Below are 19,218 nucleotides of genomic sequence, written 5' to 3'. Positions count from 1 at the left end.
ATAAATGTGTTTCACAAAATAATTTGACTTACCCAAGTACATTACTTTAACTTCATTTATTTTTGTCAACTTTGTTAGCGTAGTTAGATGTTAGCATTACTGGGAACAGCTTAGATAGTGCTTTAGATACTACGATATATGCTGAGGTTTGCAATTGTGTGTGTGTGTGTGTGTGTGTTTGTTTTTAGACGAGCAGGAAGACATGCCATTGTGGGACACTAACAGTGCTTCCAATATGGAGACCAGGAGAACAGTTTCCAAGACACAGCCATCCGGTCACTGCTTCCCTTTCAAACCTGAGATGAATGTAAGCATAAAGGAGCAGCCTACGCACACACACACACACACACACACACACACACACACACACACACACACACACACACATACACACACACACACGCACACACACACATACACACACACACACACACACACACAGCTGCTCAAATTTGGTAGGCAACCTGGTATTCATCCGACCTACATACATTATGTTTTTTGAATGTATTTAACTGTGGCCTTCTTGGGAGTAAGTAAGATCTCACACGGACAATTTGAAAAATGTGGCCATACAGGTACAAACTCTAGATTTGCATTTTTGAGCTATATGGCAATCTGAGCGAAATCTTGTTTCTCTGTGAAGAAAAAATATATATTAGCATTAAATCAAAGCCTCCCTAATCTTCCTTCCTCTCTTGCCAGCATTCCTTTGCCAAACCAATTGAGGTAGACAATGCCTTATTTTTAGGTTAAATAAAAGGTTGGCTAGAAGTGTGCGTAATCCTGGCCCTAATCATAATACATGAATATTTTTTGCAGTTAATTCTACATGACACAAATGTAGCCAGGCTTAAATATCAAAACACTTTAAGGCCACCACCATTATTATTATGTTTTAGCTATTGAATGCTTTTCTTAGGCACTACTATTGCAAAACTACTGAAAGATTATATGGTCAAGGCTGTATGTTTTTGATAAATGACTGATTTGAACTGTTAAAAAAACAAGCTTTCATTGAAAAGGTTATTTTCAAAAACTTGATGAATAATTACCTCCACACCCTCAAATTCACCTCTTTTGTTCATGCTCGTTCAGCCCCTTAGTGACCAATTCACGACAGCCATCTGACATGCCTGAAATAAGCTGGGTGTGGCTTATGGAAGTCAAGACCAAGAAGTTCTCCAATGAGTTGGTCACTGTGTCTTTGCGTTGCAGTCCATATGTGATATTCAGGAAGTGTCTATGCAGAGACAGATGTTCCCAGCTAATCCCAGAGCTGCCTGCTTGGGTATACTGAAACAAGGCACCATCAGGAGACAGAAGTCCATAGGTATGTAAAGGACTATTATAACGTGAAAATGATAAGCTTGAAAAGAAATATCATAATAATAATAGTAATAATAATAACTTGTAATTATCTTATATTTTTCACACTAAACATGGATGGATTCTACTTGTTAAAACATTATTAAATACATATTCAAAATTTATGAGAATTCATAAAAACAAAATTCAATTTTTTTTTTTATAAAAAATGTTTCTCATCTTTTTGTTCTCAGTTTGGCATTTAGTAAATAATGGTATATGATGTTATTCATTTTATCTTTCTTTTTTTGCATATTTTGTTTGTTTTCCAAATTTCAAAATCTGCTCATAATTACAAACAATGCAAGCAGGCCTAGTATTTCACTAATTTCAGTAGGATGCCTGACTTAAATTGGTTAACCCCCCCCCCCCCCCCCCCCAGGTATCACGGAGGAGGAGAAGCAGTTCTTGTCACCGCCGATGCTCAAATTTGCTAGGAGCCTCTCCATGCCCGACACCTCAGAAGACATCCCCCCGCCCCCCGGCGTCTCTCCCCCCTCCCCTCCCTCTTCTCCATCCCCATCATCCTATGCTGGCTCCTCCTCTCACACCTCCGGTAAAAGGGGCTTCCAGCGAGATGTCCCTCCTACCGGTCAGGCCACCACCGAGGGAGAAGAAGGGAATACTGGGGGAGAGTGGAGAGTAGGCACAGGTGGGTGTTTCTCTTTTCTTCTTCTGGGTCCAGCCCATACAATATTGTATATGCCTTGCTACCACCGTGCTCGGTTCATATATTACTTTTGTATAGGTTTCCCTTTGATTTACCTGTGGGTAAATGTTTTAACACAAGTCAGACTTTTCTCCTTTATACCTTGAAATTATATTTAAAGATCGGGATATTTTGATGTTTTAGAGAGTTATCCTAATTTTCTACTTCCCTCAATGTCATTGTAAAGGTGTGTTCTGGTGCAGGGCCAGGGACTGAGGAAGAGGAGGCAGGCGGAGGTGGAGGCAAAACAGCGCCGGTTGTATTTATTCACAGAATTAAACAAAAGGTGGCTGGTGGGCCAAAACGACAAATCAAAGTCAAATGCTCGCAGACAATTAAGGAAATCATAGATCGGTGCTTAGGTGCGCCCCCGACGTGTCGGGTCATGTTGTGTCCTGGGGGCTTGGGTAACTTGCTCGTCTCGCCCGGTCTGCACCATGTCCCGCAAGCACGCCCAGCCTCACTGCGGGGACAACAAACCCTACTTCTGGTTTTAGGATCGGACGAACCAGCAGAGTCCCTCCATTGTCTGATCGGCAGCAGCTGAGTGGCCCCGGGATGGGAGCCTAAACCGCCTGTCTGCAGCGGTGCTTGACCACGCCCCCTTGGCCCACCACAGTCGTTATATAATTAAACCTGTTTTGACATTAACCCAATGGTAATAGGGTCCCAGAGAATTTGGGTTGAGGAAGATTTCAGCTCTGAACTTACGTTAAATAACGTCCACGGTGTACTTGAATCACACATGATTCCTTGAGAGTTTACTGTAGCAAATTATTTAAATCCTAATTTAATAAATGTGGCTTTTAAGTTCAAACATGTTATCTTTCTTTGATAAGTAAAATTCTTAGTCTGGCTTAACTAAGTCTGGACATTTTGTTTTCTCAGATACCGCAGTAGACACTCACAAGAAAGTCCAAGGAGGATAATAGAGCCAACAAAAAATATAAAATAAACAATTGTAGCAACATTTTCCCCACATCATTGCAGCTTACATTTGGTAGGGTAGACTGCAACTTCACTTCAAGCAAAATTATTAAAGGATAGGTTTGCTGAACACTTTACTATTGACAAACTTTGAATGCTCTTCTGCAGTTTCTCTGCTGTGTGTTAAATGCAGTTCAATCCGGCAAACATGTGAGTCATAAAAAGTGGAATATATTCCTTTCAAAAGCAATCAAACTCAATATCAAGATTCAAGATTCAAGATTCAAGATTTTTATTTGTCACATACATATACATACTTCCATACATATATGCAGTGAAATGTAATGCAACGCACCCGGTGATAGCACACAAGAAGTCCTAGGAAAAAGTACAAAAATAAAATAAAATAAAAAGTAGAAAATTCCTTTCTAATAGACCGACTAACTGACTCCTAAAACGTAATACAGTAAGTGGAATACTTATAGAATAAGATATAAAAAAAGGAAAAAAATACTAAAGAGTAAGAAAGAAACTGGAGCGCCGGCGCAGGCGACCGCTAGGGGCGGCGCCACTATCGCCACTATCAATAGCTTACATTACTCCCACTCCTTGTGGGTTTCCTAAAAGGAGCTGCTGTGTTTTGTCGGGCTAAGTAGTGCCTTTCCACTATTAATACTCCCAAATTCCATTGAACAGGAAGGCCACCGGTGTCATTGCATATGACACACACACACACACACGCACACACACACACTCTAGAAGTGGAAGCAAAAACGTTGCATGCTCTGGTGAATCTATCTAAATTTCTGCTATGACATGCAGGAGGTACGGTCAGAATTTGGCATAAACCACATTGGTTCCTGGTTCCTATGGGATGGAGAAAGGAGAAAGAGAGGAGACGGGGGAGGTGGTGGGTTGCAAAAGCTAAGACAACTGAATTACAATTGAATCTGATGGGTATATGTCTCCACTCTCAAACCACACTTAATTCTAACCTCAGTAAGTTGCAAGGATAACAAAAAAAAAAACACCTGGCATACCACGTGTGTGTGTCATGAACCTGCAATTCAGATGGAAATCGTGTTGTCATCCTTTTTTTTCAGTGGCAGAGCAGAGCCTGTTCTACCACGACTGCCCTCTCGACGAGGCCTTTGTCCCCGATGGTAAGCACAGTACCCCCACCGCTCTGACGGCCCAGCAAAGCCTCCTAAATCGCCGGGCCGCTGCTCAGATACCAGAGAACCCCTACTCAGACCTGGGAAAGCATGGCCTGTTCACCCCTAACAAACCCGCAAGGTACTGTTATTGATTCCTTCTACGCATAGATCCTTCAGTTTTTTTCGTGTTCTGCTTCAGCTCTGTCGTTAAATGTAATTGGTGATAAAACTCTCCATCTCTTTCGTGGTTGAGCAGGTTATTCTAGCAGACAAAAATACATTGAACAATATTGTCTGTACATTTTCATGAAGACGAATTTAAAGCACATTTTTTTGATCCGCTCCTCAATCAATATAGTCCTTGGACGTCATATATGAACTATTCTAATTTCAAATGCGGAAAAATGATCCCATGTGCTATCATGGTATAGTTAAAATTAATTAAAATAATTTCAACCCCATGCAATATTTTTGGATTGAATATAAGAACATGTAAACCATTGTAAATTGCTCAGAAAATAAATAAAAAATGAACCCACCGCATTTTAAATAAACATGCAGCCTTTTTTCTACCAGTACATCAGCATAGACAGTAATGTGTGTGTGGACACACAGACTGTTGGGTGTCCAGTACAGAGGTGGTGATGTTGTTAGTCTTGCATTATCAACACAAGACTGCTACAAGGGCTACAACTAGCCTAGCTCCTGTGAAAAAACAACATACATTGAAAATAAGAACATTATTTAAAGCAATAGTTTTAGCAATGTTTCCAACCAGAGGACGCAATCGTCTGTTTGCACAGCTCAGCAGCCTCTCAGTCTTTCTCCCAGTCTGAACTAGTTTCAGCCCTTTTAAAAGCTAGGCCACTCCCACTGGACCATACCATAATAATTACCAATTGATCTACAAATTTAATAAACACACTCTATACATTTAACAATTAGCAAATCCAATGTCGTAATGATAAATTATAGTATGTAGTGTACTATATATATATATGTATATATATATATATATATATATATATATATATATATATATATATATATATATATATATAAACAAAGAACTATTAATTTGAACTGTGCATTTCACTGCACAGGTATGCCCCTCACAGGCATACAAAAGCACAGTGCAAAATAAAAACATAAAAACACAATCTTCATCTTCAAGAGCTACATTCACATACATATACAATACATTTGTATTTTTGACACAGAGCCCTTAGTTTTGTTGGCGTGGTGGCCTTGAAGTTCATACCTGGCAACCCAACCACAACTAAAAATCACTGTTCCCAGCAGATAAAGGAATTAATTATTATTTGTCATAAAAACTCAAGGTGTATCACTTAATAACTGTGGTAGGGTTACTTCTTTACCTTCACTGGAGCTAGGCAACTTAACTCCCCCTTTTATTGAGATGACACAGTTCCATGCCGCCCATCACTATCTCAGTACTGGGCACATAGTGACGAAATTGTCATTGACCTTCTCTTCTGAATCTGGGTCCAGTCTTCAAGATATTAAAAAAGGAATAATAATAAATAATAAAAACATAATACAAATGTATTTAATATCTTAAATTTGAACCTTGCTTAGTTAATCAGAACTTAATATAATATGTCATATCTTAAGTGCACACTGGTCAGTTTAAATATATAATTTCTTATTGTATCTCCTGAATATATTCATAATATTTCTGTGTTATACTACATAGACTCATAGTCATAGCCCTACCTAGGACAACATGGGTAAAATGAACCTGAACCCCAATGTGAAGCTCAACCTTGATATATTTTTCTAAAAAGAAACAGGTACAGTTTATTTCTTAATACTGGAAATACTGAGTTCAATGTCAAATACTACTTTAAAATAGAAAATAAAAAACATGCCTTGTAGAAAATTCTCTGACACCTTTACTGTTGCTGGCTAATGCAGACCTGCCAACCTGCATGCATTTTGTATAGCAACTACGCAACAAAGGTACGAAATGCCAGCTGAAGCTATGCAAAAAAATACAATTATATATATATATATATATATAATATACATATACACATGTAATTTAATGATAGAAATCACTCAAAATGAAAAAATACTGTATATTTATTGGGTATTTAAACTACATCCCTGGAATTGGACCAGATCCTACAACCTGTTCTGTAACCCCTCTCCTCCCTCTCACTCAACATCCGCTGATACTCAGCGCACTGAGCTGAGTATCAGTATCCACGAGGTGTACCGCTGCATTTCTGAGGTAAAAAAGGAATTGGGAGAGTTATAATAAAGCACAAACATGTGACCGTGTTAACATATAAAACCGAGATGGACTAATCGATCGGCCTTGACCGGTATTGGCCGGTTTTCACTGGCGGATCAGTGTCATATATACTGTATTTTCAGATTCTGTGGTGGTCAAATTTACACAGCCTATACTGTGCTCATGTACTGTACTCATAAAAATTATCCAATACTCAAACCGATACCAACGTAATGTAAAAGAAAGAAAATGTTGGCTGTTTGGAGGTACTTAAAGGTAAACAAAGACAATTTGATTAATTATTTATTTATCGTCTGACAATATTCTAGTATTGTGCAGACTGCATTTCTATCAATGTCACAGCAGAGCTCTGCTCATTATGAAAAATTTGACTCTTTTTGGAGACTTGGTTCTTGACGAGTCACTCAGTAAAATTAGCTGTTTCATTTGATTCACTAGGTTTAACCCACCGTGGGGGAAGGAGCACTTCCTGTGAAGGAAAGCGAGAAGAGTGGGCCATTTATTTAATTTGTTTATTTTATTGTAATGGTTGCAATTCATTTGCAAAGTACCACATGTATATGTGACCCACCTTATACCGCATTTTTCTTTTTTGCATCATTTGAAAGTGGAGAATCAGAGCTTCCAACAAAACAACAACGGGCGTATCGTTCGTCTCCTCCGGTGGTTCTTGAAAATATTCAGTTTCATCTTAATATCAGATTCAGCAACGCTGCCGTTCTTAGCGTCGCTGTTGGAGAACTGACTATCATCGCAAAAAATGAAGTCCAGTACGTGCTGCTAATACTGACTTGGATTTATTGCACTGGTCAGATAAAATTCCGCGATATGATTTAGATCTTCCTCCACCCGCATCTCATAATCAATAACAACACAGGGAAATTAAAGTTTTCACAGACAAGTGAAACCGGATCCTCATCTTGTTTACAGAAGTGACGTCAGTGACGTCAGCAATTCCTACTGTTGTGGCTAGAAGAATTTGGGCCGAAAGGTGTGATTTTATCATAGTTAGGTTATTATGGTTTAAAAAGATTTAAACCAAAATCTGTAAATTATTGTCGCTGAGAAGATTTACAACCAAGGCCTGTGCAGAAGAGCCTGCATCTCATGCTCATTATATAGCTCAGCCTGAGGTTTGAAAAACTCGGGCTCGGCGAGGTGTTCCTTCCTGCGACCTTAAAAACAAAACAAAAAAAATCACTGGAACAAAGCAGAAGCTGATGCGTACAGGTTTTATTGTGTATCAGATAAGTACAGACACCGCAACGAAACTCTGAGGTGGCTTCGCGAAACTGTAACTGATTTATCCCTTTGTTCTTATATCTTTAATCGTCGTGACGAGGGGTTTGTTCATTTACATATCTCGTCTCTTTTTATGTCAAGAAATAATCAGAAATAAATTTTGAGCCAATCGTAGTCTTGTTTCTTTGTTTAGCTGTTCTCTGATGTTGCTTCTCAGCTAGCCAATCACAGCCTTCATAGCTACAACCATCCTTCTTTTGAAGATGGCGTTCATTTGTAGTTTTCTATCAGCTGCCAAAATAAAAAAAACAAAAAGACTGATGTATGCTGACTGTTCAGTTTAGGGCTTGTCCCTTACATGACCTCGGGAGATGGTCATGTAAGGGACGAACAGCTCAACAATACACAAAAAATGTTGTTTTTAAAAATTATTTTATTTAACAGTAAGAATATATATGTTTTATAAAAGTGGAATTATTTTGGAGTTTAAAAGTACGGACAACACAACAAAATCTAGATTCTATCAATATAAGTCTCAGAAAATCGGAAATCTGAAAATCTGTCACCAACCTCACGTCATTGACTTCTTCCTTTGTAACAACAACAGACGTATCGTCAGTCTCCTCCTGTAGTTCTTGAAAATATTTAGTTTCATCATCACATTAAGTTTGAAATCCACTGTTTGAAATGTTCTCCAAGTCCGGAGTAATATCAGATTTAGCATTGCTGTCGTTCTCCGTGTCGCCCTCGGAAAACTGACTATCATCACGAAAAATGCAGTCCTGTACGTGCTGCTAAAACTGACTTGGATCTATCGCAGTTGACAGATTAAGGTCCGAAATATGATTCAGAGCTTCCGCCACCCGCTTCGCGTAATCCATAACGATACGGAGAAGAATGTTTTCACAGACAAGTGAGACCGAAACACCCCTGTGCTGCGATTTAACCGTCTGTTTACTGAAGTGATGTAGGTGTGTGACGCAAAGGGTTTTTCTTCTTCGCTGTTTCATAACAATGGCTCCATGTGTGTAAAAGTAGTACAATTTAAGGGTTGAATTCTATCAAAACGGTTTCACATTGTGACTTCACATTACATGGAATATGGATGAATGATCTTCACCTGGACGGTCAATTTAAAGGAAACCATCGATCGGCGTTGTTCAGTGCTGTTCACCGTCCCGGTAGGTGAACTGCGTTTCCCCATGTAATCTAACGGGAATATTTAACTCCACGGTTTAACATTTTTCTACCAATTATAAATCAAACTCGGTTTTGAAAATTGTGAGAGATAAAAAAAAAAAAACACAAAGGAACACGACTCTGGAAAAATCGGTGGGATGGTGGCTCAGGAGGTAGAGCTGGTGGTCTAGTGATCCAAAGGTTGCTGGTTCAATCCCAGGCTCCTCCTGCTAGCATGCTGTAGTGTCCTTGAGCAAGACACTTAACCCCTAATTGCTCCTGATGGCTGCGTCCGTCAGTGTTTGAACAATTGTAAGTCGCTTTGGATAAAAGCGTCTGGTAAATGTAAAAATCAAATTTTCCTTCGAGAATGTTTTTTTCAACTTATTTGGCTGCTCCTGGCGATTTAGAAAATGCGCGAGATGGGGGCTTTTGCTGTGGTAGGACACATATGCTGACAGTTCAGTTTAGGGCTTGTCCTTACATTACCTTGGGAGGTGGTGTCCTCTGTGGCTCCATCTGGTGGTTTATAGAGTGTACGATATTTCAAAGGATTTTTTAAAGGATAATTTCATATTAAATTTGATATTAAGTTGGGTTGTTCTTGCATCGATTTTTGTATAACATATAGAGGGTTTTCATGTGGGGTGACTAGATTTAATCATAAAAGGTTACTAATCAAACCACAACATTCCCCCCTTTGTGACTTCTACAGTCACAAAGTACAGTACAAAACTACTATAAAATGTGGGGGTGGGATGGTAGCTCAGGAGGTAGAGCTGGTGGTCTAGTGATCTAAAGGTTGCTGGATCCCAGGCTCCTCCTGCTAGCATGCTGTAGTGTCCTTGAGCAAGACACTTAACCCCTAATTGCTCCTGATGGCTGCGTCCGTTGGTGATTGAACAATTGTAAGTCGCTTTGGATAAAAGCGTCTGCTAAATGTAATGTAAAAAATGCAACAATCGAAGTGAGTATAAGAATACATAAACCAAACTTAGTGAGTGTATGAAACAAAATCGTAACACAAAAACTGTGGTGAGTATAGGAAACATAACACAACAACTGTGATGAGTATAGGGAGCAAAAAAAACAAAACAACTTTGAAATACAGCCCCTGTGAGGTTTGTGAGAAACAGGTGAGGGGGTTGTGCATGAACAATGGAATGGTCATATATCTTTATCAGAAAAAACTGTATCTATGCGATAATATTTAGTGATGAAGAAAAATAAGCAAAACCATTTTTTATGTGGCATAAATGGAAAAAGATTACCAAATGACTACCTTCAGATAACAACAACCTGAATATAATAGGTCCACAAGAAACCAGTTATCTGTGGTGACGTATTGGCAGGGAAGTTTACAAAGTTCCCCTACACAGTCGCTGAATTCGCTGTAGTTGTTGATTTAGGGTGGAGATCTGCTGGCGCAGATCGTCATTGACAAGCATCAGTCTGGCTATTTGATCTTTGTGAAACGCCAGTTGCTCGAGGCGTGCCCTAGTTCTAAGGTGGGACCTTAGTCTTTGGTTCCGCCGTTGCCCCCTGGCGCATATTTCACGTAGGCAGATAGCTGCAGCTGGTGGGATCCTGGCCAGAAAGGACCACAAAACCATCAAAGGCATAGTTGCCACTCTGGCGGATCATCAAAGTATGGGTCTACTGTGGGTTGTGGGGCCTCCTGTGGGGTGTTTGAGGAGCAGGGTTTGGGAGAGTGTCACCAGTGGAGATGCTGGGTGAGCTGGATGAGGAGGAGTAGTCCATGTGGACTGGAGTTGCAGAGCCGAGGGGAGTTGGCCATGCTTGAGGTACGGTGGTCTCCTCGTAGTGGTGGGGCGCCAGTTGTTGCCGTCTGCCTTATCGATGACATCTCTGATCGTGTACTGGTCCTTCAAGTGGGACGGCTAGGATTGCTTTAACCTGTGCACACGGACTTTAACATTTGGGTGAGAGACACACATTCTGACAACATTGTTTGGTCTAGGTCCACGATTGTAAAAGTGGAGTGCGTGGAATTATTCTGTGATTCCCAAACAGATGTGCTAAATAGCATAGCACCTAAAGTAAATACGTGCACCCTAGTGGAACAACAGAATTATATTATCACAATGTTTAATATGTAGGGGATAATGTCCATAGAATATTTATTAAGCTACAAAATGTTCGACAGTGTGTAACTCACACTGTCGAACTGGCGTTTTCAAATTTTCCTAGAATATATTTCTTGAATGTTACCTGAACATAATCTTGTCTACATAATCCATTAATTACATAAAATGTTAAAGTGATGAATAGTCACTGAACAATCTGATCACTACTGGTTTACGTCGTGTAATTTGTATGTTGCTTTTGTTGAAAGAAGACAGACCTAACCGCATGTGTCTCCCGGTTTCATACGGGGACCCTGGTCACGCCATGTGATCGTCCTTGATTTCCCATCATCACTAATGGCAGGAAGGAAACTGGGTTGAGCATATTTCAAAACAAGCAAAGCAATGGAGAAACTAGCGGGGGAGAGATGGCTCTCCCTGGGGATCACACGTTACCAAATAGCTCTGCCACTACAAACTTTTGTTTGCCACAACAAAATTACAGAGCGGAATGCCTGTGAGTGGAGAAAAAATAAGATTAGTGAGGAATCCTGTGTCCTCATCTGGAGGGGGGAAACAACCATCATTAGACGAGAGCAATATGAGGTATGGAGGCTTTGTCGGCTGTGTTGGTTCCAACATTTTCCTATAGAGATGGGATCAAGTACATTAACGTAAATAATGCAAATAGGGAGATGGAATGGAAGGGTTATGATGTCAAAACATTAAACAGATATTCTGTATATCACAATCAGTTACACCACTTGATATTACATTCGCCCATACACATTCATGGAATCAAAATTAAACAAAAGACAGTTTACGACGGATAGACACACATACACGAGATAGAACAACACAACCGGTTATATACAATAGACAAAACACTGTTTTCCACAAAAACAGATGACAGACAGACAACACGAAAGTCCCCCTAATAATTGTACTCATGAGTCTAAATCATCGTAGTTAAATTTACAACACATCAACCAATTATAGCGGCATTCAACAGACTCACTCATTCCTTTCCACACCATGGACTGTTATACTACGCATTCATACAGGTTATTCGTATCAGTTTCTGTTTAGGTATTGTTTTATAATTACACTAGTTCAAGTTCAAAGTTCAAAGTTCAAAGTGTACTTTATTGGCAATCGTACCATGCAACACGTAATTACACAGAGGATCAAAATTGCGTTTCCCCATACTCCAAATGTGCAAGTAATATTTGTAACACACAACATATAACATCAAAGTGCAAAAAGACAACAACAATAGACACAACAACACAACAAGACTAAGGTTAGTCTTAATATACTCAAGAAGTCAAATGAGGTATCTTATTAAGGTAATAAGGTGCAGTACAAACCTATCAGCAAGAGGATACATATGTATACCAAGAGGATACATATGTATTGTAAAAATTTAAATATTGTGCAGTCAGTTGGTCTTTGTGGGTGTTGTGTTCATGTCGTGTTTGGTGAGTTTAGTAGTCTGATGGCCTTTGGAAAAAAGCTGTTCCTGAATCTGGTGGTATTGCACCGCATGCTGCGGTACCGCTTGGCAGAAGGTTGGAGGGTGAACAGTTTGTGTGCTGGGTGGGTGTGGTCCTTGATGATATTAGTGGCTCTCTTGCGGCAGTGAGACGGGTACACAGGTCCTGGATGGATTGTTGTGCTGTTTTGGTGATCTTCTCTGCTGTTCTCACCACTCTTTGTAGGGCTTTCTGGTCAGCAGCAGAGCAGCTGCCATAACAGACTGAGAGGCTGCTGGTAAGAATGCTCTCAATAGCTCCCCTGTAGAAGGTGGTGAGGGCAGAAGGGGGGAGGTCAGCTCTGCTCATCCGGCGAAGGAAGTAGAGGCGTTGCTGTGCCTTCTTTACTAGGGAGGTGGTGTTGATTGACCATGTCAGGTCGTCTCTGATGTGCACCCCCAGGAACTTGGTGCTCTTCACAGACTCCACTGCACTGCCATTGATGGTGAGTGGGATGTGTGGTGTGTGTTTCTTTCTGAAGTCCACAGTTATTTTGTTTGTCTTGTTTGCATTGAGATGTAGATTATTGTTGTCACACCAGTTGATGAGTTGATGTACCTCCTCTCTGAGGACTGAGTCGTTGTCGTCACTGATGAGGCCCACAACTGTTGTGTCATCTGCAAACTTAATGAAGTGGTTTGAGTTGTATCTGGCACAACAGTCATGCGTCGCCAGTGTGAACAGCAGAGGGGACAACACACATCCTTGGGGGACTCCAGTGTTCACAGTGATGGTCTCTGAGGAGTTTTTGCCAACCCTTACTGTCTGTGGTCTATCAGTAAGGAAATCCTGTAGCCAGTTGCAGAGTGGGGTGCTGATGCCTATTTCGCTGAGTTTATTAACCAGGTGTTGGAGGATGACTGTGTTGAAGGCAGAACTGAAGTCAATGAACAGTATCCGCACGTAACTGTTTTTGTTTTCGAGATGAGCCAGGCATAGGTGGAGTGCTGTTGCTATGGCATCATCAGTGGAGCGATTGGGACGGTATGCAAACTGGAATGGATCAAGTGTAGTGGGGAGACTGGATGTTATGTGGGCCTTGACCAATCTTTCAAGGCACTTCATCATGATGGGCGTGAGTGCTATGGGTCGGTAGTCGTTCAGTGTTGAGGCTGGGGATTTCTTGGGTAGTGGTATGATGTGGCTTTAAAGCATGCTGGTATGATGGCTTTGCTCAGAGAGGTGTTGTAGATATCCGTGAGAACATCTGTAAGTTGGTCAGCACAGTCTCTGAACACACGCCCCGGTATGTTGTCAGGACCTGCAGCTTTTCTGGGGTTCACCTTGAGTAGGGTCTTCTGCACATCAGCAGGGTCCAGGTGAAGTGTTACATTGTCCGGGCAGGTCCGGGATTTGTTGGTGTGGTGGTGTTGTTTTCCTCAAACCGGCTGAAGAATGTACCTCCCTGGTGAACCAGGGTTTGTCATTGGCTCTTGTAGTGATGTTTTTGATGACGGCCACATCGTCCGTGCATTTGTGTATACAGCCTGTCACAGACTCAGTATATTCCATTAGGTTGACATGATGGTTGGTAGTGGCAGCCTCCCTAAATACAGGCCAAACTGTGCATTCAAAACAGTCTTGGAGAGCTGAGGTTGTGCCTTCTGGCCATGCTCTGATCTGCTTCACAGACGGCTTACTCACTGTAATAAGTGGTTTGTAAGATGGCATTAGCATAACAGAGAGATGGTCCGGGTTCCCCAGGTGCGGGTGGGGAACAGCTCTGAATGCCTGTTTAATGTTGGTGTATACCTGGTCAAGAATGTTCTCTCCCCTGGTCGCAAAGTTCACATGTTTGTGGTAATGTGGAAGTACTGTCTTCAATTTGGCCTTATTGAAATCACCAGCGATTATATAGACAGAGTCTGGATTAGAGTTCTGCATTGAGCTCAGAGATTGATACAGTGTAGACAGTGCGTCCTTAGTTATCGCACTGGGTGGAATGTAAACAGCTGTGATGTAGATGGCTGTGAATTCTCTGGGCATGTAGAATGGTCGGCATTTAACTGTTAGAAATTCTATATCCGGAGAACAGTGACTTAAGACAATTTCGGCGTGAGTGCACCAGTTGTTATTGATGAGAATACATACACAACCTCCCTGAGTTTTTCCGCTGAGAGCATGGCTCCTGTCCGCCCGGAACGTTGTTAGTCCATCCACTTGAATGGTATTGTCCGGAACATTCTGATTAAGCCACGTCTCAGTGAGGATGATGGCGCTGCAGTCACTCACCTTACTTTGCGTGGTTAGATCCAATCTGAGGTAGTCCATTCTGTTTTCCAGCGAGCGAACGTTGGATAGCAGGATAGAGGGAAGTGCAGGTCTGTAAGGGTTGGCTTTTAGCCTGGCGCTGATGCCCACTCAAGTTCCGTGCTTGCTGGGTCTAGCACACCGCTTACGATGCTTGCTGGGTCTCACAGACCGCTTGCGCCGCCTCCGGTGTCGACCAGTGTTGGGAAGGGAGTCCGCTACCTTGCTGACCCCTGGGTCCTGCCACTGTAGAATGCCTAGCTCCTCGAGTTCTTCGGGTTCCAAAGCCAGCGTAACTCCAGAAAGATGTTTTGAAATGTTGGAGTTTCGTAGTCCGAGTAATGAGCTTCTGTTGTAGACTATTTTCGTACATGACTGTGACGGTACAGACAACACATTTAACATAAAACGCACATCGCTATCGGAAGCTGGAGTGGCCGCAGCCAACAGGGCACCGCCATCTTGCGCATGCGTCATAGAACACACACAGTCCTAGTATTTTTGATTTAATTTTGCAAGGTCAGTCGTCTAGCTTCGTTTTGAGTAGAGACTTTTCTGATTCCCTATGACCTGGGTGGAGCTCCTGCACTCATACACAGAAGAATTTAATTAGCAGAAAGAGAAAAGGCTCTTCCTACCTCAAAAAATAAATAAATAAATAAATATCTATATCTATATCTATATCTATATATATATATTTATTTATTTTTCCCGGCCGGTTGTGTCTGAGTATGCAGGTCTGCTCCCCACCAGGTCTCCGGGTCTCCATTTTTGTCGTCATTCTCCTGGCTGGTGCTCGTCAAATTGTTGTGGCTTGAATAATTTGGGCCGAAAGGTGTGATTTTATCGTAGTCAAAAAGATTCAGGTCAAGACCTGTAGGTTATTATGGTCGAAAAAGATTTTAGCCAAAATCTGTGAATTATTGTCGTTGAGAAGATTTTCTGCCAAGGCCTGTGTAGGAGAGCCTGCATCTCAGGCTCATTAAAAAAGCTCAGCCCAAGGTTTGAAAAACACTCGGTCTCGGCGAAGTGTTTCTATCTTCCTGCGACCTTCAAAACTTGGAAAAAATCACTGGAACAAAGCAGAAGCTGATGCGTACAGGTTTTATTGTGTATCAAATAAGTACAGACACGGCAACGAAACTTGGAGTTGGTTTTTCGCGAAATCTGAACTGATTTATCCCTTTTTTGTCATATCTTTTATAGTCGTGATGAGGGGTTTGCTTGTTTACATATCTCACCTCTTTTTATGTCAAGAAATATCAGAAATATATTTTTAGTCAGTCGTAGTCTTGTTTCTTTGTTAAGCTGTTCTCTGATGTCGCTTCTCAGCTAGCCAATCACAGCCTTCATAGCTACAACCATTCTTCTTTTGAAGATGCCGCTCATTTGTAGTTTTCTATCGGCTGCCAAAATAAAAAAACAAAAAGACTGATATATGCTGACGGTTCAGTTAGGATCTTGTCCCTTACATGACCTCAGGAGATGGTTTCCTCCGCGGCTCCATCTGGTGGTTTACAGAGTGTACTATTTTCCAAAATATGTTGACTGTTCAGTTTGGGGCTGGTGGTGTCCTCCGTGGCTCCATCTGGTGGTTTACAGGGTATTCTATTTTTTAAAGGAAACTTTCATATTATATTTGGTATTAAGTGGGGCTGTTCTTGCATCGATTTTTGTATAACATGTAGAGGGTTTTTCATGTGGGGTGACTAGATTTAATCATAAAAGGTTACTAATTAAACCACAGCACTACTCGATCTGCCCCCTCCACAATGATGTCTCCGTGTGTGTGTAAAAGTAGTACGATTTAAAGGTTGAACTCTATCAAAACAGTTTCACATTGTGACTTCACATCACATGAAATGTGGATGAATGATCTTCACCTGGAAGCTCACTCTAAAGGAAACGATCGATCGGCGTTGTTCAGCGCTATTTAGCGTCTCGGTAAATGAACTGCGTTTCCCAATGTATTCTACTGGAAATATTTAACTCCACGGGTTAACATTTTTTCATTTTCTTTTCTACTATTTATAAATCAAACTTGGTTTTGAAAACACGTTGAGAGATAACCCACAAAGGAACACGAATCTGGAAAAATCTAATTTTCCTTCAAGAAAGGTTTTTTTCAACTTATTTGGCTGCTCCTGTTGATTTTAGAAAATGCGCGAGACAGCGGGTTTTGCTGGAGTGGGTCACATATTTGCACTTAAAGTGAAAGAGACTTTAATTTGAAGTTTGAACTGGACATTTCCATGTGAGTTATATGCTGTGTCCTACTGAAGCTCAGTGAGAGTTCCAGGTTGAATTATACTGAAACCTGGTGACAGTCCCATATTCAGTTGGAACTCAGTGACAGTTTCATGTTCTATTATTGTTCCCGAGTGAATAATGAACAATAATAAAGTTTAAAAATTAGCAATCTCACTATTGTGGTAACTGAAAATTGCAGCAATAGTCTGTATGTGCAGCTGTCTTATCACATGAGTGTGATCAGATCACGAGATGTATTTGTCACTGACCTACAGCAGATCGGCAGTCGGAATCTGCAGGTCAGACTTGAAAAAAATCAGAACAGCATCTCTAGTTGGTAACCATCTCCGATAACTTTACAAGATGATGCATTTCAAGGGATATATATCCTAATGAGATGAATTACTATATTCAGTAAGCATAGTAGCTCGCATAGGATGTGATTAGTGTTGTTATGAGACGGCTACTATGTGATAACTTATGGAGTAATTTAGCTGCAGTAACACCACAGAGATTCCCTGTTACACTATTATGGTACTGAAAATATTTTCCCAAGGTTGGCGGGTCTGCTAATATAGAGCTAGCTAAATAGTATTTATTTTGAATTTCAATACCCAGCCCTAATTACACCATAATTAGCATTTTTGGAACAATAATTTTGTGTAATGTAACAGTGAGTCATATACTGTTTTTGTACATTCAATGTGTCTTTCCATCTGGTAAACTGGCCGTACAGATATTAGTGGCTGGTGTTTTATTCTTTACTTGTCTGTGTGTCTGTCCTGCTGTATTCCACCCATTCCTGAGTACCTTCCTGTCCTTATTTATCTTTCAATTATCTCTCCGTCCTGCTTTTTGCCGCTTCACTCTACTTCTCCCCCTGTGCTTACGTTGATTCCGGAACTTGCTCTTTTCCCCGCGTACCCCCATTAAAAAAAATAATATTGCCGGTCGGACAGGAGGAAGGGGATGTTGGTGAAGCAGTCTAAAATTGAGGATAGTCCAGAGAAGGTGTGTTCCATTCCCATCCCCACCATCATCATCAAGGAGCCGTCCACTTCCAGCAGTGGCAAGAGCGGCCAAGGGAGCAGTATGGAAGTGGAGATCAGAGCCCACAATCTACCAGGTAAAAAAAAAGAGACCCCTCATTTTGGAAATTCAATACAAAGTTCAATGTATGTCTATGGAAACGTGTTGAGTTGCTAATTCATAAAACATTAAGTTTCTTCCTGCAAGCCTGTCAATGCTGAGTTCACCAGGGGTCCTCACTGAGTCACATAGTCCCCACTGCACTGTATGTAGCATACTGGTCGGTGTCTATATATCGCTCCATACACAAATAGCCTATACGCTTTGGATCAGTGGCAGAGTCACCACCATACCAAGCGGCATTTTCAGGGACCTCCAGCACAGTGACAGACAACGGAGGTTTGATAACACCAGTTTATTGTAGAGAGGCAGCTAGGTGGAATTAGCCAGGAGCAGATGGAACATGTCATGACACAGGGCTCCCATCCTGACTGAGTGTGCAGACAGGGTTTTGAAACCTGATGCTTGTTAGCCAAACCAACGAGCATCAGGTGTGGCTACTTACGCCACCCCATACCTCCAACACCAAACTGAGGCCTACTGCCCCCCACACCAAGCAGAGAACAAAAATGAAAAAAGTTTGAAACAGACTGACATAGGGTTACTAGACCTGAAACTACGGACTCAGACAGGGTTGCTAAACCTCATACAAAAAAGATTTACATGTCCCCTTCCAGAGGATCCGAGCTCCCCGGAGCAGCACAAGCTACCGGCCTCCTTCCACCATGGCGCCAACAGACTCCCCCCTCCTGGAGCGTGGGGCTCAGGCTGCTGGTGACGACGAGGCTAGACTTGGCTGCTGCAGGGACTGCTTTGAGGGGAGGCCTGGCTGCTGGATGGTCCTGGGGGTGGCTGCTGGGCAGAGAAGCTAGCTGTCAGCGGTTACCTGTGGTGGTTGCTGCGCTGCTTCCCCAGTGCCTTGCCAGACCCCCTAGGTGCTGCTGCTGCCAGTTGGGAGAGGGTTGTTGCTGGGGGCCACCCGTCGAACCACTGGTGGCTCCAGGGTGTCTTTGGGCGGCCCTTTTGGGTCCCTTCCCCGTGCCGGAGAGTCCCTGCTCAGGTGCCATTGTGGCAGATACACCACCCAAGTGGCGTTTTCAGGGACCTCCGGCACAGAGACACAGACAATGGGGGGTTGATAACACCA

General features: G+C 41.7%; 1 protein-coding gene across 1 annotated transcript in view; it reads left to right on the top strand.

The window, feature by feature from the left end:
* Positions 1–235: 235 nt before the first annotated feature.
* LOC307231569 (SH3 and multiple ankyrin repeat domains protein 2-like) overlaps positions 236–19,218 on the top strand; it is a gene marked incomplete at both ends in the record, with an annotated part of 31,141 nt that continues 12,158 nt past the window's right edge. The window contains 5 exons of the mRNA XM_080002333.1: positions 236–307; positions 1,216–1,330; positions 1,748–2,017; positions 4,105–4,297; positions 17,942–18,108. Of these exons, the coding sequence (XP_079858459.1) occupies positions 236–307; positions 1,216–1,330; positions 1,748–2,017; positions 4,105–4,297; positions 17,942–18,108 (817 nt within the window). The remainder of the gene's footprint in view (positions 308–1,215; positions 1,331–1,747; positions 2,018–4,104; positions 4,298–17,941; positions 18,109–19,218) is intronic.

The sequence above is a fragment of the Zeus faber genome, assembly GCF_960531495.2.
Source record: "Zeus faber genome assembly, chromosome: 6".
In the NCBI taxonomy this organism is placed as follows: domain Eukaryota; kingdom Metazoa; phylum Chordata; class Actinopteri; order Zeiformes; family Zeidae; genus Zeus; species Zeus faber.
The sequence above is the reverse complement of the archived record's forward strand: the minus strand, read 5'-3'. Positions and strand labels throughout refer to the sequence as shown.